This window comes from Rattus norvegicus, chromosome 16, assembly GCF_021556685.1.
Source record: "Rattus norvegicus strain SHRSP/BbbUtx chromosome 16, alternate assembly SHRSP_T2T, whole genome shotgun sequence".
NCBI classification, from domain to species: domain Eukaryota; kingdom Metazoa; phylum Chordata; class Mammalia; order Rodentia; family Muridae; genus Rattus; species Rattus norvegicus.
In genome coordinates this window covers 51,643,371-51,666,758 of record NC_141549.1, presented here as the reverse complement: position 1 = coordinate 51,666,758, position 23,388 = coordinate 51,643,371, and the positions used below count along the sequence as shown (strand labels likewise).

Below are 23,388 nucleotides of genomic sequence, written 5' to 3'. Positions count from 1 at the left end.
TAGAATTTCACAGCAAGGCTCTGAATGTCACTCCCTGACTGCCACTGGGAGAAACCAAGGGCACAACTCTTTCTTGCTCAGCACACAGTCTGTGAGCCTGCTAAGGAAGTCCATTCTCCTCTAGTTAATACCAAGGCCGTGTGTGAGAGACTTTTTCTGGTCTTCACAACCAGTCAGAAATTGCAAACTGAGAACTAAAGTTTACAAAGTTTGCCTTCAAGTTTTCTGGGTAGTGGTCGTGGTGGTGATGATGATGGTGGTGGTGGTGGTGGTGGTGATGGTGGTGGTGGTGGTGATGGTGGTGGTGGTGGTGATGATGGTGGTGGTGGTGGTGATGGTGGTGGTGGTGGTGATGGTGGTGGTGATGGTGGTGGTGGTGGTCGTGGTGGTGATGGTGGTGGTGGTGGTGATGGTGGTGGTGGTGATGGTGGTGGTGGTGATGGTGGTGGTGGTGGTGATGGTGGTGGTGGTGATGGTGGTGGTGGTGGTGATGGTGGTGGTGGTAGAGGTGGTGGTGATGGTGGTGGTGGTAGTGGTGGTGGTGGTGATGATGATGGTGGTGGTGGTCGTGGTGGTGATGGTAGAGGTGGTGGTGATGGTGGTGGTGGTGGTGATGGTGGTGGTGGTGGTAGTGGTGGTGGTGGTGATGATGATGGTGGTGGTGGTCGTGGTGGTGATGGTGGTGGTGGTGATGGTGGTGGTGGTGATGGTAGAGGTGGTGGTGATGGTGGTGGTGGTGGTGATGGTGGTGGTGATGGTGGTGGTGGTAGAGGTGGTGGTGATGGTGGTGGTGGTAGTGGTGGTGGTGGTGATGATGATGGTGGTGGTAGAGGTGGTGGTGATGGTGGTGGTGGTGATGGTGGTGGTGGTGATGGTGGTGATGGTGGTGGTGGTGGTGGAGGTGGTGGTGGTGGTAGTGGAGGTGGTGGTGATGATAGTTGTGGTTTGGCAATGGCCCATTTTTAAAACTTTGTCATGATACAGAATTAAGAATAACAAAACATACATAATTTGCTAATTTAATATTGAAAGGTTACGCTACAAAGATCTGGAGCGGAAAAGGCAAGTTGGTTCAATGTGAGACATTCATGGAGATGTAGAGCGTTTATGGTGCAGATTACAGGAACCCAATGTGTCATTTACACACACAGTCTTCTCCTTTATCCTGTGTGATATTTTGTTGTGTAATTATGAAAGCAACAGTCCAAACGCAGTGTCTGAGTCTGTATCTGCAACTGCTCAAGGAGTATAATGTGAAATGAGGACCGTAAGCACGACTTCTGAATTCTCCACAAAAACTAATGGCAACACAGACTGTACTGAGGTGAATGGCCTGGGGGAGAGAAGTCTTGTAAAATGATTACAAGACTCACTTTGTGAAGAAGAACCATCTTTGTTTCCTTCTGGGGGCTGGAATTAAGCCAGATGCTATGGAGGACTCACACTTCTGACATGAAGATACGTAACTGCTCGTAATTTATATTGACTTTGGTTTAACGCATTGGAATATTCTATACAAAATAAACTGTTTCCAGTGATCTAAGTGAAACCTTCCCCACCCCATGAATAGGAAGGGGATGTCTAGCGCAGTAGGCAGCAGCAGGCCACACTCGGTCTCATCTGAAACTGAGAACTAACCACAGATCTGCTCTCCTGTCACAAAACAAAGCTGACAAAATCGCTCAATAAATAACAAAGGTGAGATATTATTAATAAACAATCATCTTTCCTTTCCAATACCGTGCAACTCTTCTGTTTTACTCCTCTCTTGGCTGCTTGATTCATTGGATAGACAATGCACTAATAACAGAGCGAAGGAGAAGGAGAAGAAAACTCCTAATCTTAAAAACTAAGGGAAAGTTTTCTTTCTTTTCTTTTCTTTTTACTGTCTCTGTGTCTGCGTGAATGTTCCCATTCTTCTTAGAAGCAGTGGTGACTAAAAAACGTAAGTTTTCTTTTCAATTTATTATTGCAGATAAATTATTTTTTTTATTATTACCCCACACTGGCAATGGGACAAAAGTACCAGCAATTTATAATGACATCTTTTGGACCATGCAAAGCTGAAATTTAGACAACCTTAAATCCAATTTTTTTTGTATGTGGTTTTAATTGCACAGTAATCCAATTCCCAAGGACATCAAAGGCCACATCCCACTCCGTACCAAGATTCCATTTGCCCTCATCATCGAGGAAGTTAAAGCATGGTCAGATTCGTTCTTCAGTCACTTGAGCCCTGTTAATAAACTATTCTGTGTGCTCGTTCACCCATTCTAAGATTCTGCAGCTTCTTTGAGTTATCTTCAAGAGGAATCTACAAAGACATCTTTGTACGCAACCTGGCTCCGGGGACACTGTTTTCCTACTCTGTAGAAGGTAACAGGTGACTTGATTCAATATACGTCAGACTTAATCTTTTCTCTTCTCCCCCTCTGTACACAAACTGTGTTTCAAAACTATTTCTAACACACCAAACACTGCAGAATTTAATAATTTGACATCAAATATTGATCCACCTCTCCCGACCTCTGACCCCCCAGTGTAAAAATCCCCATACTAGTCACGAGTATTTTCTTGGGTTCTACTACATTAATACAAAAAAGAAAAGAAAGAGAGAAAGCATGGAAGGAAAACATGAGTCACATCAACCAGAACTCGGAATCGCTAAATGGTAACATAGTAAAGTAAACAGTGTGACTTACCGCTCTCACTGTCCGACCTGTTCTCGTGCTCCGTGTCTGTCAGGGTGAGGGCTGAGTTGGACCGGCTTGACAGGCAGGAGCTGCGGCCCGATTTGACCCCCCTGCCCCAAAGTCTCATGGCATGCTCAGGGGACATCACTGCTTCGTTTTCCGTATCAGCATCTGACCCTGCACTGATGGAGTAACCTCTGTGAGGGAGCCCCATTTCCGCACAGAATGCCACTCCTCTTCGAGTTGCGGATTCACACACTCCTAACTGCCTTAGGGTAAAATTCTGTCCTAATTAGGGGGAAAGAGAGATAACAACTAGTGAGTATATGGTTCCTGTGGTTTAGTTTCTTTTCATTTTTCTTTCAAAAAGAAAAACCTCCCTGAAACAAACACTCATTCATTCAGGCTTTACCCCTGCTCACACCAACTTAGCATGGCATATGGTCACGTGGGTGCAATCATGGGAGAGGAGGCCGGGTGGGCTGCGTGCAGGCTTCCGTTCAGACCGCTTGTCAACCTAAACCCATAAGCACCTCCAGAGATGGACTCATGGTTCTACTATGGACACGCAACACAGAGGGAAGAACTGGTTTCCAGTGGCCGAAGTTGGCTAGGCAGATGGTAAAGCAACAAAAATGGCCATCTGTCCTGGTTTGGGTCCTAAGCTGTAGGATTTATTTAACATGTACACTCCACCTCTTTTGGTGAAAAAAAAGTTTACTTCAGGAAGAAGTTACTGCTTAAGTAGAAGTAAGAGTTTGATCATTTTAATTGAATCTTCCCACCTTAATTCAGAAAGCAATATAAGTGTATGTGTGTGTGTGTACATGCGTGTGCGTGTGTATAGATGTGCCTGTACATGTGTGTACATATGTGTGTATAGTGTATATGCATGTTGGTGTACATGTGTATGTATGTGTACATCCTTATGTGTATGCATGAATGCATATAATAGGTGTATATGTGTGAGTGCAAATGTATGTGTACATGCATGTGTATATCACCATGTATGAGTATGCATGGGAATGTGTGTGTGTAACTCAACACTCAGTAGTCTAAAACCTTGAAAATTAGCATCCTATTTGCCTATCGGTGACTTTCTAGATGGCTGGAGTTAAGAAACACCTGGAAACGTCTGTGTTGACCAAAGCAAACCAAGTCTTTCGAGTACAGTGAGCTCCCAAACGAAAATGGGAGGGGATATGTTTTTAAAAATTAATGATATAGTCAGGTTCCCTGGAAATAAATGGCTGTGAACTCTGCAAGCCTTTACTAATAAATTGAGCATAATAAAACTCGTGACACTGCAATCACTTAAAGCACAAGCGTTTAAATTAGGTGACTCCTCAGAAAGACCGCTAGCACTAACGATGCTTCCCATCCTGTATCTGCTTTTGAAATTTTAGTGGTTTATGACACTATGGACGAGAAGAATTTGAAAATGTTTTATTGTAGACGACCTGCATAAGGCTCTTCCATTTTTATGTCTTGCCTGTATGAGAGGGTCCCAAATGTAAGCTCCTCCAGAGCCAAATGCACATAAGTAGAAGGCAAAGACTAATTCAAACGCAGCTTCTTTACCAAATCTTTTATGAATATTAAGTATTTACATGACGCACGGTCTTAATTTTCCCACTTCCGTCTTGTGGATCTACATGAATATTTTAAAGTTAATTTGCTGTTATGAGAAACCTACATTATACTTTTAAGGAGAGGGTACTATAAATTATTTGTGATAAAATGGCATGCTGAATCGTCTACAAAATAAATCAAACCTACACAGACCCAATACAGTAAATATTTGGTTGTAGAGATATTAGCCCCCTCCAGGCCCAGTACATTTCAACTAGTGTGGTTAATCGTTTGATTGCTGTGGTCATATCAGATGCTGGAATCAGATTTATCTCAGTCAGACCTCCAAATGGATTGTGACAATGACACTCATAAATAATGAAAATCGGTTGCTACAATTAGCTAGAGATCAAACTGTGCTTATCAGAGAGATGTGAATAAGCATTGGAATAGAATCAGCATTAAGGGAAAAAAGAAAAGAAAAGGAGGAGAGAATAAGAGAGCTGTCTCTGTAGACTGGGTGAAGGTAGGGAAGCTCATGGGGTAATGCGGTAGTGTCTGTATTTGTAAACAATTCACATGGACATTACCTATGAAAGTCAGTAAGATTGATACCATGCAGTGAGTAACTGGATGTGCTGGGGAAGAGTTCTCGTATTGTAATTTACTGGTCACATTTAAAGCAGGAGAAGAGCATTAAAGCACGTAAGTATTGCCATCAAACATACAGATCTTGGAAATTAGCATACAAGGTAATTTTCAGAGTAGGGAAAAATATATGAGCGTATCCTCTGAATCTCTCTCCTAGCCTGGGAAATGTCTAAAAGTCCAGAAGAGAAATTCAGAATTCTCTACTTCCCAAACCATAGCTTGAAACATTTTCCAAGTTAATGACTTTTTACCCTACTGCCATCTTGATATAAAATCTACATGGAAAGAAAGCAGAAAGCTGCAGTCCTTGATTGCTCTCCAGGTAGGTAAACATAGCTTGCTTCTCAGCTAAACATCCCACACACTACCCTCACGGAAATACGCACACCCCAAACCCCAGAACTATTTGACCCTCTGCAGTCAGTGACTCACAAGACCTCAAATCTCTCCAGGGCTGGTCCCAAAATGTAAACGAGAAAGCAAACAGCAGCAGAAACCGCTGCTGGACTTCTTCCACTGAACTACAAGGTTTATTTTTGTTTCCAGAAGGACACCAAACTTGACTTCAGATGCATCTACGTTAAAGCCACCCACGAGTTCTGCTGGGATCTCTTTCCTACCCGCTGCCTTTTTTTATATCTGCCAGGGTGTCCATGATGTGACCTAAGTGGTGGTTTCTGGACCTGAGACATGCTCAGTGGTGCAGCTCGTGCTTAGCACAGGTAAGGTGCAAGACAGATGCCTGGCGCTAGAAGGCGGATGGAGGTTTATGCAATTGTGAGAGAGCCCTTAAAATATACTGGCAAACATAACACATAGAGGGACATAGAATTTAGGTATTCATTTTCAGATCATTTGCAAAGGCCCGTCACCAGCAAAGCTGGTGTTTACTGGTGCAGCCTGCTGTCACTGCACAATGCTTAACCCAGACCGGCTTCCGTGCTTCCAACTCTCCTGCTGGTGAGTCCTCTTTGGGGTTAGGCATTCCTGAGTTTCAGGACCCTCTGCTTCAATGTGATTACCCACGGGAAGGACTAATCATTAGGCTAGAGTAATTAGTCTATCAAATAATTTCCCTGAAAGACAGGCTATCCTTAATAAGAAACACATGCAGTTTTGACAAACAGAGGAGACGGAGAGAAAAAAGGTTCCTGGTGGAGAGAAGAGACAGCTGGTAGGGATGAAAGCCAGGAAGGTTGTGTTGAGCTGGCTTTGGCTTAGGAAAGGACTGGAGTCCACAGAGTAGAAACAGAAGAAGGCACTTAAGAGAAATCCACGAAGGAAAGGCACGTGTGAATCGTGTGGAGAATCTGTTTTGGCTTCAGGTGACGAAGACTTATCAGCCTTATATTCCTTGTAATAGTTCTAATGCCATTAATTTAACATCCCATTTTGCCTGTTACATTCTATTTTTATTAATTGTTTGTCTAAAATTGGCAAACAAATATTTAGTTCTATCCCCTGCACTTTGAATTTAGGTAACCTTGATCAGCAGGGCCAGCAGCAGACCTACCCATTACGATTTGAAATGGGACCAAAACGATAAATTGTAGCAAGAACAAAGTACACCTGAGGGCGGAATGCACCGTGATTAAAATTCAGCATTAGCGGGGATTAGATTAGCCAATTCTGTTTTATGACAGTCATAAACTGAAAAATCTATACAGAAAAAACTGAATAAATAAACCAAGGCAGGTTGTATCACTTTAAAATAAATTTATGCTTAAAAAAAAAAAAGGAGGAATTGGTCTATGTGACAAAGGGGGCGGGATGGCATAAAAACAAATACTTCGAACATGACAATATGGCACGTATGCCTTAAGTAAACGAGGGGAATCAGGAAAATGGGCTAGCCATACAGCCCATCTTCCTATCTCTTGAAGTACATAGAACCTAGTCAGATCAGTGAGGGACTTTCCTAGGACTAATTTCCTGGTTATCATATTCTCTCTCTCTCTCTCTCTCTCTCTCTCTCTCTCTCTCTCTCTCTCTCTCTCTCTGACTTGTTTGTGTGTTTGTTTTGCTGTGTGTGTTTTCAAACAGGGCGTCATGTAGCTATGTTAGCCTGCAACTGACCACAGGTCCAGACCGAGTATGACCTTGGACACTGACCCTCCTGACCCCACTCTTTCCAAATGCTGGCAATCACAGCCGTACCACACCACACTGACTTTTGTGTGGTGATGAGGATTGAACTCGGGGCTTCATGCATGCTAGATAAGCAGTCAGCTTATGTACTCGTAGGAAGCAGCTCTGGGGAGATCGCATTCCCAGCACGTGCAATGCATGCGTTTCAGTGCAGTTTAACACAGTTTTAGGAGACTCAGATTTCTGCAACTATGACCACAATCAATTTTTGAGCACTTTTGTTATCACCATAAACGATCCCGTAATTATCAGCTCTCACGTTTTCTGCTGACACTCTCCCTCTGCTATCACTCGGCAACCACCAATGAGCTTCATCTGTACATACACTGACTTGAGACATTTCAGAGACGATCCTATGATGTGTGCTCTTCTGTGATTGGCTTGTTTTACTGAGTGAGCATCATATATTTCAAGTTCAAACGCTGGCTTGTGAGATGGCTCGGGAAGTAAAGGGATTCACCCCAAGCTTGACCTGAGTTTCATCAGGGCACCCTAAGTAGTAGGGGAGAGAAGCAACCCCCACAGATTGTTCTCTGACTTCCACATTCACCTTAGCACATGTGCCCATGCAAATATGTACACACACACACACACACACACACACACACACACACACACCACAAGCATGCACAAATAAATGCAAATTTTGAAAAAAATTAAAAGCGAAGACAAAAACCATTTTAGTCTTTATCAGAAATTTATTCCCTCTTATATGTGGATTTTAGCATGTGTGGGTGTCACCTTTCACATATCCATCCATTAGTCGGTGAGTCATTTCCTTCTGGGGCCCAGGGAGATGACACCGGGAATATCAGTACACAAGCTTTCGTGCCTAGATGTCTTCATCTCTCCTGAGTTACAGCTCGGAAGGAGCTGCGGAGCCGTAGCATCATTTTAGATGCTCGCCCTTTCAAAGACCTGCCATGTGCTCTCTACAGAGGGCACACTGCTGTATTCCCATCATCAGAGGACGGCCCAAGTTCACACCCTCACCACCACTCGGCTCTATGTTCCTTCTTCGGGACGGCACAGTCTAAGCGAGGTCTTAAGTTCGCCGCAGGTCTCTGGAAATAGTCCACTGGCATTGACTGCAAGGAGAAATCCAGAACCACTGTTTTTTGTTGAAAATAGTTCGTTCCATGGGTGTGCAATGAGACTCCTGTCACACTTCACTCTGTATCCTTTTCTCTTCTTATTCCTTAGAAAATGCCTTCCCAGTGAAATTACAGACGCTCTTCACTCAGATAATTTATCTTAATAACTACATGCTATCCTTCATCCTAAATGCACATAAAAAGAAACATTTACCATAGCATCCATGCAAAAATAATAATAATAAAAAAACCCCTACAAACGTTTGCCAGACAGTGACCGCCTGGGTGAGATGCATACATTTGCTATGGAACATTGCATGGCTAACTTAAAGCAGAAACTTGGACTTGTATCTTCAGACCTGGAGGAAAGCCATGCATACATATATTTTTTAAGTTGGAAGTGTCAGTTGCACAATAACTTGTGTGGTATGATCACCCTTTGAGAAACTCAGAGAGAGAGAGAGAGAGAGAGAGAGAGAGAGAGAGAGAGAGAGAGAGACCGACAGATATAAATGTGCTTGTACTTTAAGCATGAATAAAAAGAAAGAGATGTAAATAATTATGATGGTCCATTTAGAAGGGATCACGCACAGCGAAAACAACAAAACAGAGGAGGCCTGAAGAATTTTTCGTCATGATTACTACCTCAATAACTAAAAGGAAAAATTCAAAACATTTTCAAAACTAATTTTGTTCACTTGCTTTCTAATAGTTCTGATTGAAAACCCTCTTCTCTAGAAGAAGCTGTGTTTCCAGACCCCTTCCTCCTTTAAAGAAATGAGGTTGTGTATGCTTTTCTTCTTCATACATGGGTCCATTCTTTTCTGAAGTGACAACCAGAAGGCACATATGAAGAAAAGGGACAGACGGATCGGCATGATGCTGAAAGGAAATGGTCCACCATCACCTTGTATTCCTTCTCTCGGTGGTTGTGTTGAATGACGTCATTTGTTCTCAGGCCTGGGAGTACATTCTGTCAGTTTTCCAAGGTTACAACTCTCTATTAAGTATGAGTAGAGTCCTCATGGGCGTCTGCTAACTAGGGCTCCCTTTTGGGGTGTGTTCACGAAACGTAAAATGACATCACAGCAAGAGAAACATGCACACATGTATATAATTCTTCCTACTTTGTTCTTTAACCTTCTACGGTCACCATTGCTACTCGTTGAGCAGAGCACCTATCCTCAAATATGTGATAGAATCTTATTTTACTTTGGTGCTGGGATTTGAAACCCTGGAGCTCAAGCATGTTTATCCAGTGCTCTGTCGGTGTGTTAGAGCCCTAGCATTTCAAACTTTTCCTTCTTTCTTTAAGATTTTATTTTTATTCTCAGTGTGTGTGTGCATGCGTGTGTGTACAAGTGAGTGCAGTGTTCACAGAGGCAAGAAAGGGGTGTTGGATCCCTAGAAGTAGAAATTAGAGGTAGTTGTGAGCCCACCCAGTGAGGAGCTCAGGTCCCCCACAAGAGTGACACATGCTCTTAGTCACTAAGCCATGTCTTCAGCCCTTATTCTTCTATATTTTATTTCACAATGAACAAGGACCTGACAGAAATGACATAAAGAATGAAGTTTATTTTATTTATTTATTTCAGGTCCTTGTTTCAGAACGACCAGTCTCTCTTGGGGGAAGAGAAGAGTGTGTACCAGGTGGGGCCAGGAAGCAGACAGAGAGGATGTCATAGTCAATCATTTTCCTCTTTTCCCCCTTTTATTCCACTGGGTAATCAGCCCAGGAGATGGTGCTGCCCATGGAGGGCATGCCTGCCTCTCTCAGTTAATCTTCTCTGGAAATGTCCTCACAGATCTGTCACAACTGTACTTCAACAATGTGATTTTCAGGTAATGCAGGCAAGTTGGCATTGAGCATTAACCTCCAACTCGGCCGTATCAATGAAGGAGTACTCTGTCTGCCACTATGGAGAAAGAAAAAAATAGCCTGTCTTTCTCTTCCACACTGATAACCTTGAGTTTCCAGAGAACACTGACAATGACCTCTGTGCTCCACACTTACTATTCTGATCACATCTAATGGAAGCCTCTGTTGCAGCGTTTCTCAACCTTTGGGTCACAACGCCTCTGGGGATCAAATAGGCTTGCACAGAGGCGGTATATCAGATATCCTGTATATCAGACATTTACATTGTGATTCATAACAGTATAACAGAGTTATTGTTGCAATAAAATAATTTTATGGTTGTGGGGTCACCATAACATGAGGAACTATAAAGGGTCACAACATTAGGAAGGATGAGAACCACTGCATAGGATTTCCCTCCACAATCAACTTGAATGCAGCTGTGAAGGACCCTTCCGTCCATGGAAATTCAAGGTGCTCACCAAGGTGCATTTACTGAGTTGGGTGAGAATGGAAAAAAAACCCACTTCAAGAAGACAAAGCGGGACTAGAGTGAAGGTATGGGACGTCACACGTCTTTTCCAGATGAGATTTGTGAGGCATCTAGGGAAGAATATGCACACTGAATGGCTGGTCTGGTGGAGCAATTGAGAAAACCTAGGTTGTAAGTCCAGTGACTTTAAAGAAGGAACAACTCTTAGTCCTCGCGAAGGATTATACACTCAACCTTGACAAACTGATTTTAGCAACATTTGCAATTATAGCAATGCCAACATAGTGCTTTTATCAAAAGGTATTCTGAAAATGAGTTTGCTTTTTACTTATTAATAATGCCATTAGAACCACCCAAGACCCTGAGAGGATAATACCCCTACAATGGATCCATTGGTATCTGATAGGCGGACTGTGGGAGGTGCTAGTCTCAGTACCCCTATGGTTTGGCACAAAGCAGCAGGTGTTTAATAATTGTGACTGAAGCAGCACCACGGTGATTCACAATGTGTATCGAGAATTGGCAACATGTCGAGGAACCGGATACATGTTTAGCAGTAAGCTGTGGGCTCAAGACATCAGAGCCATAAAGGCCAAGGCAGGGGGAAGGATTACTCCCACTGTGTCCGGAGGAGGGCTCTAAGCTACATCTATCTACTCACACCTTCTGGCAGACAATCTACGAAGCTGCTTGACCGGCAAGGCTGAAGGCTTGCCTACTTAGCCAAAACCAGTTAAAGATCAGTTAGGTAGGGGAGCTGAGAGGGAAACACTAACAAGAAACAGCGATAAACTGGGGCTACTTAACTCGCGTCTTTAGTAGAGAAATTTAAGGTTGAGTAAACATGACCATCTAAATCCTTTAATCCTGCCGCTGACATTTATAGCAATGGAGAAGGATTAATCATTTGATCTCCAAATGAATCATTTCAAGCAGTTAATATTTAAAAGTAATAAACTTTGGAGTTGCAGTAATTAGCCTAGTGGATCTGACGAACGCCTTGGGTTTTTTTTTTTTTTTTTTTGTCTCTTTTTATAAAACCCAATTTTCGAGATACATACACAAAAATAGCGACATTTCCTCAGCCCTGGTATAACGGAAACCAGGAGACAGGGCCTGGGATTCCTTTCATTTTTGCAGGATGACAGAGGTGAGGGGGAGAGCACTTGGGAAAGAAAAGTTTGGGGTCTAACTGGAAATTCCTAGAGGCATTAAGTGCTAAATGGTAAGACTATAGGCTCATATTTCCTTTGAAGTCTACGATCCGTTCCCATTATTCATAATAGTGGCATCCAAGACTAAACCAAATAAACCAAATCTCAGTCTTTAAAATTAAAAGCATTTTCCTCTTGGCTCTTGAATCTTCCTCTGACAATTGCCAACATGTCTGGAGGCTTAATATATTTTCATACTCTAAAATTATACAAATAAATAAATTATATGTAAGAAGAACAAGAGAAGCATTTAGTTCCACTTCAGTCCCAAAGCCAGAGTATAAACAACACAGTCACGCAGGTATTATGATTCATATTTTTGCTTCTGCTTATTTACTTGTGTGTGTAACTGCACACACGAGTGTACACGCAAGTGCACGCATGTCGCAGTGTGAGTGTGAGTGCAGAGCATTCATGTGGAGGTCAAAAGATGGTTTACAAATGTCAGTTCTCTCTTTCCACCATGTGTGCCCCAGTGTTCAAACGCACAGCTTCAGACTTGGCAGGAAGTGCTTTAACCCACTGAGCCATCTTGGTGGCCCCACAGAATTAGTATTTTAACCAGAGGAGATATTAATACTATTTTTATATCTGCCCAATGCTATGTGTGACATTCTAAAATTATATGTATAACCTTCCTGTCCTACATTTTAAGAAATATGAATTCAATTCTTTTCATCTATCTAGTTCATATATCACATAGAAGCATTTAAACATTATTTATCATTTGGGTGATATTGTAATGATCAACTGCCTTCACCCACTCATAATCAATTTCTAAGTTCTTAAGAGACTTTTGCTATTTGGAAACTGAAGAAATATTGAAAGGCAAGTTCCCATTGATGTACCACCACCTTGAAATTCTCGAAACCTAATCAGGGATATGTCTTGTGTGCTATTCTTGTAATGTGCATATTGTAATGTTTTTACACAACAGGGCTTTGCAGGGCAACAGCATCTGAGGTCATTTTTAAGTGATGACTGTGGTTATAGCTCAGGGGAGATCATGTGACTGCACATGGTACCAAATGGGATCTCATTCCAGCTAAACCTGGATGAGAGGAAAACCCCCAACATGCCACATTCAATTACTCCTGTTTGGCCATGTCTACTTTTGGTTTAGTTTTGAGATTACTGTTTAGGAAAGTTTTATATACAGTAAAACTCATCAACCCAAAGCAGATACTGAACACGCTGTGAGAAACGTGGCCAGCACAAGCCCAAATCAGAAATGACACCTCTGCACGGAGCCCACCAAAGTCTTCCACAGCCTGTCAAGCACTAATAGACAAGCATCCTCCTGCCTCTTACAGATCACTCCTGTCTGCCCTCTGAGACATGCTAATGGGGCCATGCAGCATGGATGCTGGATCCTTTTGATTAGTGGAATGTTTGAGATCCTTCCATGGTGCCACATGTCACGTGCCTTTCTTTGGAACTGCCAGGTCACGTTCAACTGAATGAATATACCATGGTTCGTTGCCTTTGTTTACCTGGACTTCTTCCTCCAGGTCCGTTAAGAACATGGTGGCTGTGAACACGTGTTTTCATTTGTTTCAAGTAAATGCTTGGGAGACGAACTCCTCGATCGTGGAGGGGGTAGTAGTGGCGGAGGTGGCATTTTTAACTGCCTGTAAGAAATTGCCAAAGTGGTCGTGCCAGTTTCCGTTCCACTTTTCCATCAGCAATGTCTGACAGCCACATTGTTCCACACTCAGCCTTACGTGACGCTGCCCATGATTTCCCTTCTAAGCAGTCACAGTGCATTATGGTTTCTTATGTGTGCGTGTGCTTGGCTAGGCACGAGCATGCCACAGCTCACGTGTCAGGGGGCCTGCTTCTCTCCTCCACAACTTGGGAGATGGGATTGAACCCTGTTTATTCATCAGGCTTGGCAGCAAGCTCCAGTAAACTATATAGCCTATGGGGACTTCCTGTCAGACTTCTGATTGATTGAGATACCTTTTCTCCTATGTATCCTGGGCTAAACCTGAATTTTTTGATCATCTTGCTTCCACTTCTCAAGTATATGAATGACTGACTACCACAACCAGACTCGTTCTGTTTCATTTCCACAACTCTAGTGGATAAGCCAGACTTCCCTATGGGACCTGTAACCATCATGTCTCTGGTGGCCAATGATGCTTAATTCTCCCTCTCATGCGTAAACAGCATCTGTATACATTTTAGGTAACATTTCTTCTAGAAATTTTCTTAAAAATGATTTGCAGGCACTCTTTATGTATTCTAAACTCTTTATATATTATATACAGAGAGAGAGAGAGAGAGAGAGAGAGAGAGAGAGAGAGAGAGAGAGAGAGAGATTTTCCTTTCCATTGCTTCTAGTTTACACTCTCCTTTTCTTAAAGGTATTTTTGCAAGCAGAACTTTAATTTTGATGAAGTCTAATTCATCAAGAGTCTTGTATATTTAGTCTTCTGGTAACTTAAGCAATTTTTCCTATTCTAATCTATCCCAGAACACGTCAAGCTTTTTATGCTGTTTTGTAGTGGAAATTAAGAAGAAAGGGCAACAAGGAAAATGGTTTGAAATCGCCCTACTGATTCCCAGAATGCAGCAGCTATTGTCTGTGTGAGCTCTGTAATAGGCCTAGGTCTCGGATCTCTCACCTATTGGAGAGATGCAGTGAATGGTAACGCTTTCTCAGCCATGAAAGTCTACGCAGAGACAAAAAATGGCTGGGGATGGAGCATAATGGAGCATAAGCCAATGCTGAGAAGAGCACAGAAGCTCAAGAGAGGCAAATGGAGAAAAACAGGTTTTGGATAAAATTATGTATCTAAAGCATTAGAATTTCCTTTGGCATCCGAGACCGGCTCATATTTCATCTTTAAGCTAAATCTAAAGAGCTAGACCAAGCCAGGCTTGGCCGTGAATGTGTGGAATTCCAGGACTTGAGAGGTTGAAGCTAGAGGATTGCTGTGGGTCTGAGGCCAGCTTGAGTTACAAGAAACTCCAAGACAGCCCGGGCTACTGTGTGAAGGAGAGGAAGTGAGAAGGATGTGTGCTCGTGTGTGTGTGTGTGTGTGTGTGTGTGTGTGTGTGTGTGTGTGTGGTGTGTAATAAATTGCATCATCTTTGTGCTGGGCTCCTGCCATAGAACAAAGACTGGGGTTAGCTCTGTGTCTGGTTGACTGGAAGGTGCTTTTTGTCTCTCACCCCCAGACTCAAAGACAAACACACTGGGCTTCCAAAGCAGAGATTGTTTTCTGCCTTTTGCCTTTGGTGATTTAAAATTGGAACCGTTCCCCCTCAAAGACCCACACAATTAATCCAGCTGGTGCTAATATTTTCTTGTCTCCTTTCTCCCAGGGATTCTCAGAATCCCAGTGTTGCTACTCAGGATTCTGTAAGTGAAATTTTATTGTGTGTATTTCATGTTCTTTTTATACATGCCTTTTTTTATTTTTGTAAAGTTTTATTTCTTTCATAATTAGCACTTAAAGTTGCACGATTTAATAATCCCAACCTACGATCCTCGGTGCTGCACAGCAGAGATGGGGATATGCAAACTTGGCTTTCATGGAAATCTCTTTCTGGTATGTCATGCACTTCACAAGTATACATGCCTTTGAATAAAGTTTTGGATAGCCCTGTGTGCGAGTGGCTTGTTTATTAATGTCGTTTCTTTCAGCTTCCTCCTAAGTCTTCACTTTGTAAGCGTATAGGAACAAATTGTATGCAGAACTAATGAGGACTGCCTGTGTTCCCTGTGGAAATGGCACGTAGGATGTGAGGGTGAGGAAGCTCAGCAAGCTGTGTGTTTGTGAAGAACCCCATCAGCTGCACCTCAGACCCAAGATGCCTCTTAGAAACCTCGAGCTCCTAATTCCAGTCAAGGAGACACTCCTTCCAGGAGAATATTCTGTGAGTTGTCTGCTGGCCATGCTTGGAAGAAGTCCCATGTGATGGTTTGTATATACTCAACCCAGGGAGTGGCACTTTTAGAGGGTGCAGCCCTATTGGAATAGGTGCGTCACTGTGGGCATGGGTTAAGACCCTCATCCTAGCTGCCTGGAAGTCAGTGTCCTGCTAGCAGCCTTCAGATAAAGATGTTGAACTCTCAACTCTGCCTGCACCATGTCTGCCTGGATGCTGCCATGTTCCCACCTTGATGATAATGGACTGAACCTCTGAACCTGTAAGCCAGCCCCAATTAAATGTTGTCCTTTATAAGACTTGACTTGGTCATGTTGTCTGTTCACAGCAGTTAAACCAAACTAAGTCATCCCCTGAGTATTCACAAACCCTTGGCTACAAACGATCCAAAGAAAGACAATGGAGTCATGAAGGTTGGGAGTCTGAGAACAGAGATGTAGAACCAGCGACTGCCTTTCCTAGAATCAGAGGAAAACCTTTCTTCTCATGTTTCTAGACTATCTGACTCCTTGTTCTGAACAGGGTATTAATGCCAATTTTCCAAAAAATTGATATCTGTCTTCAATTTGCAAAAGTTACTCACTTATACACATATGTTTGAAGACATATTTATTTTTACCGAGCAGAAGTGCTTTGTCTGCATGCATGTCTGTATAGTGCCTGCTTGCCTGGTGTTCCCTAAGGTCGAAAGAGGGTACTGGATCCCCAGAAACTGGAGACACAGATAGTTATGAGTTACCGTGTGAATGCTGGGAATTGAACCCAGGTCCTCTGTAAGAACAAGTGTTCATCATGCTGAGTCATCTTTCTAACCCTATTATACATGTCTTCTCTATGTTCACAAGCCAGAAATAAAGCCTCTTTAGTAAAGTGACTTTATTTGGAGGGTACTGTAGTTGATATGCAAATGGTTTTAAAGAAATACCATCATTTAAGCACATTTTCCTTCTGGGGTTTCTGTTCCCACTGAAAGAGTCCCCTCTAATTAGGGGTTACATGTGCGGTCTCTGGAACAGGCTCTATGGATCTACAATCCCTTTCACCTGGCCACCTCTGCCATATCAACTGTGGAATAAAAATGGTTCATGTTTCTTCTTTCTCTGAAGCTAAGAAGAGCAACACAGCTGAGGAACCGAATGGCTGAGAAGCACCTAAAGACGCGTTCAACATCCTTAGTCATCAGGGAAATGCAAATCAAAACAACCCTGAGATTCCACCTCACACCAGTCAGAATGGCTAAGATCAAAAACTCAGCTGACAGCAAATGCTGGCGAGGATGTGGAGAAAGAGGAACACTCCTCCATTGTTGGTGGGATTGCAGACTGGTCCAACCATTCTGGAAATCAGTCTGGAGTTTCCTCAGAAAATTGGACATTGAACTGCCTGAGGACCCAGCTATACCTCTCTTGGGCATATACCCAAAAGATGCCCTAACATATAAAAAAGACACGTGCTCCACTATGTTCATCGCAGCCTTATTTATAATAGCCAGAAGGTGGAAAGAACCCAGATGCCCTTCAACAGAGGAATGGATACAGAAAATGTGGTACATCTACACAATGGAAATCTACTCAGCTATTAAAAACAATGTCCTTATGAAATTCATAGGCAAATGGTTGGAACTGGAAAATATCATCCTGAGTGAGGTAACCCAATCACAGAAAAACACACATGGTATGCACTCATTGATAAGTGGCTATTAGCCCAAATGCTTGAATTACCCTAGATGCCTAGAACAAATGAAACTCAAGAGGGATGATCAAAATGTGAATTCTCCACTCCTTCTTTCAAAGGGGAACAAGAATACCCTTGGGAGGGAATAGGGAGGCAAAGTTTAGAACAGAGGCAGAAGGAACACCCATTCAGAGCCTGCCCCACATGTGGCCCATACATATACAGCCACCCAATTAGACAAGATGGATGAAGCAAAGAAGTGCAGGCTGACAGGAACTGGATGTAGATCTCTCCTGAGAGACACAGCCAGAATATGGCAAATACAGAGGCGAATGCCAGCAGCAAACCACTGAACTGAGAGTAGGACCCCCGTTGAAGGAATCAGAGAAAGGACTGAAAGAGCTGAAGGGGCTCGAGACCCCATATGTACAATGCCAAGCAACCAGAGCTTCCAGGGACTAAGCCACTACCCAAAGACTATACATGGTCTGACCCTGGACTCTGACCTCATAGGTAGCAATGAATATCCTAGTAAGATCACCAGTGGAAGGGGAAGCCCTGGGTCCTGCTAAGACTGAACCCCCAGTGAACGTGATTGTTGGGGGGAGGGCGGCAAGGGGGGGAGGATGGGGAGGGGAATATCCATACAGAAGGGGAGGGGGAAGGGGGATGTTTGCCTGGAAACCGGGAAAGGGAATAACACTCGAAATGTATATAAGAAATACTCAAGTTAATAAAGATGGAGGAAAAAATCTAGAAGAAGGAGGAGGAGGAGGAGGAGGGGGAGGGGGAGAAGGAGAAGAAGAAGAAGAAGGAGGAGGAGGAGGAGGAGGAGGAGGAGGAGGAGAAGAAGAAGAAGAAGAAGAGGAAGAAGAAGAAGAAGAAGAAGAAGAAGAAGAAGAAGAAGAAGAAGAAGAAGAAGAAGAAGAAGAAGAAGAAGAAGAAGAAGAAGAAGAAGAAGAAGAAGAAGAAGAAGAAGAAGAAGGAGGACATAGCAGAGTCCTGAGTAAGGGAGTCACTAGAAGTCTTGGAGGAGTTAAGAGGAACTGTTCAATATGCAGAACAAGCCACACACCTTTGCATTCACTGCCATTTCAGCAGGAATTCGGAGGCATGGAGACCACTTATTGGTGTGCAGGGTAAGAGCCACATGCTAAAAATGGCAGGAAGGATGTTGGGCTCCTGGGTGGCAGTTTTGATCCTTGGACCGTTTGCTTCTCTGATTACTTGTGAGAAAATAGCTCCTTTAGGCATTAAGCCTTTGTATTTGAAGCTTTCTGGTACCCATGGCCCAAGCCATCCATGTGTTACTACCTTCACTCACAAATTAACTTCTAGGATTCTTACTGCTTTTTCTCACCCACATTTGTTTTCAATCCATCCTAATTTATTTTTGACTATGTTGAGAGATATGGATCCAATTTTACATTCTTCCAGATGGATAACCAGTTGTGCCAGCATCGTTTATCAAATCCCCCTGAATTAGGATTTGGGGGGGTTGTGTTAAATTTCCCTATATCTAGGGTCTATTTCTAAAAGTAATTCTACCACACGGATCCACTGTGTAGTATTTATCCAATAACACGTAGATGTGATACGCCACTTCACAAGAGTAGATGTACACGCACTTCAACCTTGCTGCTGACCTTTTACACTGGGGGCTAATGTCAGACTTTCACTCTTCCAAATGAATTTTAAGCATCACTTACTTGAACTTAAAATCATTCAAACTCACTGGGCTATCACTCAATGGCTTTCTCATCTGCGGATTCATTTTGTGGGAAACTTTTTTTTTCAGATTGACAGTTTCTCATTCCCCAAATCATTGTCGTCCTAGTCATCTAGATCTTACTTTGCTGTACAGCCATATTTTATGAAGACCTTCATACCAGACTTCATGTCATTCCCATAAAACCATTCCCAAGAGTTCTTTAGTGCCAGCCACATTAGGACAGCACCATCTTTCCTTCCAAACGAGGCTGATTATCACTTAACAATTATTATGATCTCTTAATAACAGCAGATAATATGCACCAGACATTGTTTTAGGTGGTCCACAGATTTGCACTTGTAGTTAAAAGCTACATGTAAGAAAATGACCATTAATCCAAGAACTTTAAAGGCTGCGATAGGGCTGTGAGTTCAAAGTCAATATGGCCCATTTACTGAGTTCAAGACTAGCTTGGGCTCTAGGGTGAAAGTTGCTTCTAAAAACAAAAACAAACAAATAAAACTTGAAACAAAGACATAACAAACGAATCACAGAAGAAAGAAGATTGAAGCCGAAGAAAATTGAGTAGGTATTCCAAGCAAGCTCTTTGGCTAAGAGCTCTTTTGCCACACATATAATGGATGGCCAAGCTGAGATTCCAACATCCGTCACCGGGATTGGAAGTCTATGCTTCTCACTGTTCTATTTAACGCCTATGCTGTCTACATATTAACCTTACACTCATTTACATGCCAAAAGGCGCTCTGGACTCTGTCTCTGTTCTCCACAGGCACATGGCTTTAGAACCACATATTGAAGAAACCCAAAATGTATAAATATATATCCACTGTTTTTTCTTCTCTTATTTGAGATAACAAAAAAAAACCCCACCAATTAAAATAAATTTGATTAGCAATCGTGGGATTAGGTGAATTGTTTATACGCTGCAGATTGTAAATGAAAGCGCCTAGTATCTCACTATCTAGACCATCTTAAATATGAAGCATCTGTATAAATATGTTTAATGGGTTCTTTCTGGTTTTTGACTCAGTAAGTTTTATTTTTTTAAAAGAATGGCTTATAGATTTTATCTAAAACTTTTCCATCATCTATTGATAAAGATCAGGGTTTTTTAAAATTTTGATTTATTAACCTTATGTTAACAGATTTTCTAACACTGGGGAAAATGCTTGTGTTTGTCTATTAGATTAATAAACACTTGGTTATTATTAATTTGATTTATGGGACTCTTATTTTTCATATATTCCTGGGTTTTGATATGAAGAAAGTGATTTAAAATTTCACACAGACCTGAGAAGTGGTGTCTGCATAGCTTTCTCTGATAGAATTAAGGTTATGCCAGCTGCATAGCCAACCTTTGACCTGCCTCACTTGAAGAGGACTGTGCCAGGCCGGTTTGAAACACTAGATTTAATGTACTCGAGGCTAATTTTTAAACAAGTCTTTCTTCATATTCTGAAATAATCAGGACTTATCATAGTTTCTGAGAATCAATAAATTCCTCTGGAGTTTCCATTGGCATAGTCTCTCTGCCATTTCTTCTTACTTTTGTTCTGAGTCTCTAGCCTGGGGCTTTCTTATCTAGAAGTCTTTATGTGTTTTTGGACAGCTAGAGACGGAACCCAGAGACTCACACATTCTAAGCAATTACACCTCTCCCTTTCTTCCCTTTTAATTTGGAGAGGCAGGGTCTTGAACATGGCAATCCTCTTGCCTCAGTCTCTGAGTAGGAAGGCAGCCTGAACCACCATGTCCCGCCTACTGTTTTTAAAGAAACATAGTTTTTCTTTGTTTTTAATTCTAGTTTTATATTGCTTACCTAACCCTCATTTCTTTTGGTGTATTTTCCAATAAGTCCTCATTTCTTAAGATAGATGGTAAATTCCCTCCTTGTTGGTTTTTATTATTGGTTTTTTATTACATATATTATTGTGGCTTTTACCATCTTCTAGAAATTTTAGAAATACTTCATTTTTTATTTTCTATTGTTTCTTATCTAATGATTCAACATAAAAATCCACAGGGTGAAAAAAAAGCATTTTTGTTTTTCTTTTTGTCATTTATTTTTAATTTCACTGTACTTCAGCACTGTAATTACTCAGCACTGTAACTACTCAGCACTATATTCAGCACTGTAAACACTCAGCACTGTAAACACTCAGCACTGTAACTACTCAGCACTGTAACTACTCAGCACTATAACTACTCAGCACTGTAAACACTCAGCACTGTAAACACTCAGCACTGTAACTACTCAGCACTGTAACTACTCAGTACTGTAACTACTCAGCACTATAACTACTCAGCACTGTAAACACTCAGCACTGTAACTACTCAGCACTGTAAACACTCAGCACTGTAACTACTCAGCACTGTAAACACTCAGCACTGTAACTACTCAGCACTGTAACTACTCAGCACTGTAACTACTCAGCATTGTAACTACTCAGCACTGTAAACACTCAGCACTGTAACTACTAAGCACTGTAACTACTAAGCACTGTAACTACTCAGCACTGTAACTACTCAGTACTGTAACTACTCAGCACTGTAACTACTCAGCATTGTAACTACTCAGCACTGTAACTACTCAGCACTGTAACTACTCAGCACTGTAACCACTCAGCACTGTAACTACTCAGCACTGTAACTATTCAGCACCATAACTACTCAGCACTGTAACTACTCAGCACTGTAACTACTCAGCACTGTAACTACTCAGCACTGTAAACACTCAGCACTGTAACTACTCAGTACTATAACTACTCAGCATTGTAACTACTCAGCATTGTAACTACTCAGCACTGTAACTACTCAGCACTGAAACTACTCAGCACTGTAACCACTCAGCACTGTAACTACTCAGCACTGTAACTATTCAGCACTATAACTACTCAGCACTGTAAACACTCAGCACTGTAAACACTCAGCACTGTAACTACTCAGCACTGTAACTACTCAGTACTGTAACTACTCAGCACTATAACTACTCAGCACTGTAAACACTCAGCACTGTAACTACTCAGCACTGTAAACACTCAGCACTGTAACTACTCAGCACTGTAAACACTCAGCACTGTAACTACTCAGCACTGTAACTACTCAGCACTGTAACTACTCAGCATTGTAACTACTCAGCACTGTAAACACTCAGCACTGTAACTACTCAGCACTGTAACTACTAAGCACTGTAACTACTCAGCACTGTAACTACTCAGTACTGTAACTACTCAGCAGTGTAACTACTCAGCATTGTAACTACTCAGCACTGTAACTACTCAGCACTGTAACTACTCAGCACTGTAACCACTCAGCACTGTAACTACTCAGTACTATAACTACTCAGCATTGTAACTACTCAGCATTGTAACTACTCAGCACTGTAACTACTCAGCACTGTAACTACTCAGCACTGTAACCACTCAGCACTGTAACTACTCAGCACTGTAACTATTCAGCACCGTAACTACTCAGCACCGTAACTACTCAGCACTGTAACTACTCAGCACCGTAACTACTCAGCACTGTAACTACTCAGCACTGACTACTCAGCATTGTAACTTCTGTACATACACATAAATGTAGCTAAAGAGGGAGGTCTCCCTCTGGGCTTTGTAGTCCATACTGCACACAGACTCATGGTCTGCCTGCCTCAGCTTCCTGAGTTCAAGGGTTACCCATATCAGCTGCCTCTCTTACATTTTACTTTAGCTCTGGCTGATTCTGAAGAAGCTAATCTGAAATGTAGCATTCTCCGTGTGTTTGAATGGCGTTTCTTTTTTCTAATATGAAACTTTAGCCAGCACCCCCTTTAATGGACTCAGTAAAAGAGCATGTGCCTCCTCTCCACACTGCATCTCTTGTTGTGCGGTTGTGTTTGAAATTCTGCGCCTCACACAGGCTCCCCCGCCCCCCTTTCCTATTAAAATTTTTAATAATAACTTCTATCTTTATAGATATTAATAAAGCCACCCTTATTTTGCTTATTGCCTGCATTTTCCTGGAGTCTCTTTATTTTTCAAGCTTTTTAGAAAGCATTTTAAGCGTGTTCCTTATGAATACCAAGAACGCTTATGAACCGGGTGAGCTGCTTATGTCAAAGTTCTCAACATTTATATTTCATACAATGCGTACCACAGACGTGACTCCTTCCATCTTGCTTTATGACTATTCATGATTCTCTCTGTTTCCTCCTTTTCCTGGGAGCTGTTTTTGCTAATTTGGCCAGATTGCCGTTCCTTCCCCTTTCCCCTGCTAATTAGGTAGGTCTATTGTGTTTTCTCATCTCTTTAACGATCACCTTCCTCTCCCGGCATTCATATTCAAATCCATGTTTTTCATTATTACATGAATGCAAGA

The 23,388-nt window shown here is 42.1% G+C and overlaps 2 protein-coding genes across 8 annotated transcripts in view; both read right to left on the bottom strand.

Annotated features, from left to right (window-relative positions):
• Positions 1-23,388, bottom strand: part of Erich1 (glutamate-rich 1) — a gene marked incomplete at its 5' end in the record, with an annotated part of 52,793,804 nt that overhangs the window by 31,997,605 nt on the left and 20,772,811 nt on the right.
• Tenm3 (teneurin transmembrane protein 3) overlaps positions 1-23,388 on the bottom strand; it is a 612,494-nt gene that overhangs the window by 410,890 nt on the left and 178,216 nt on the right. For all 8 annotated transcript variants that reach the window (XM_087588318.1, XM_087588319.1, XM_087588321.1 and 5 more), the window contains 1 exon segment: positions 2,703-2,981. In XM_087588318.1, coding sequence (XP_087444444.1) covers positions 2,703-2,981 — 279 coding nt within the window.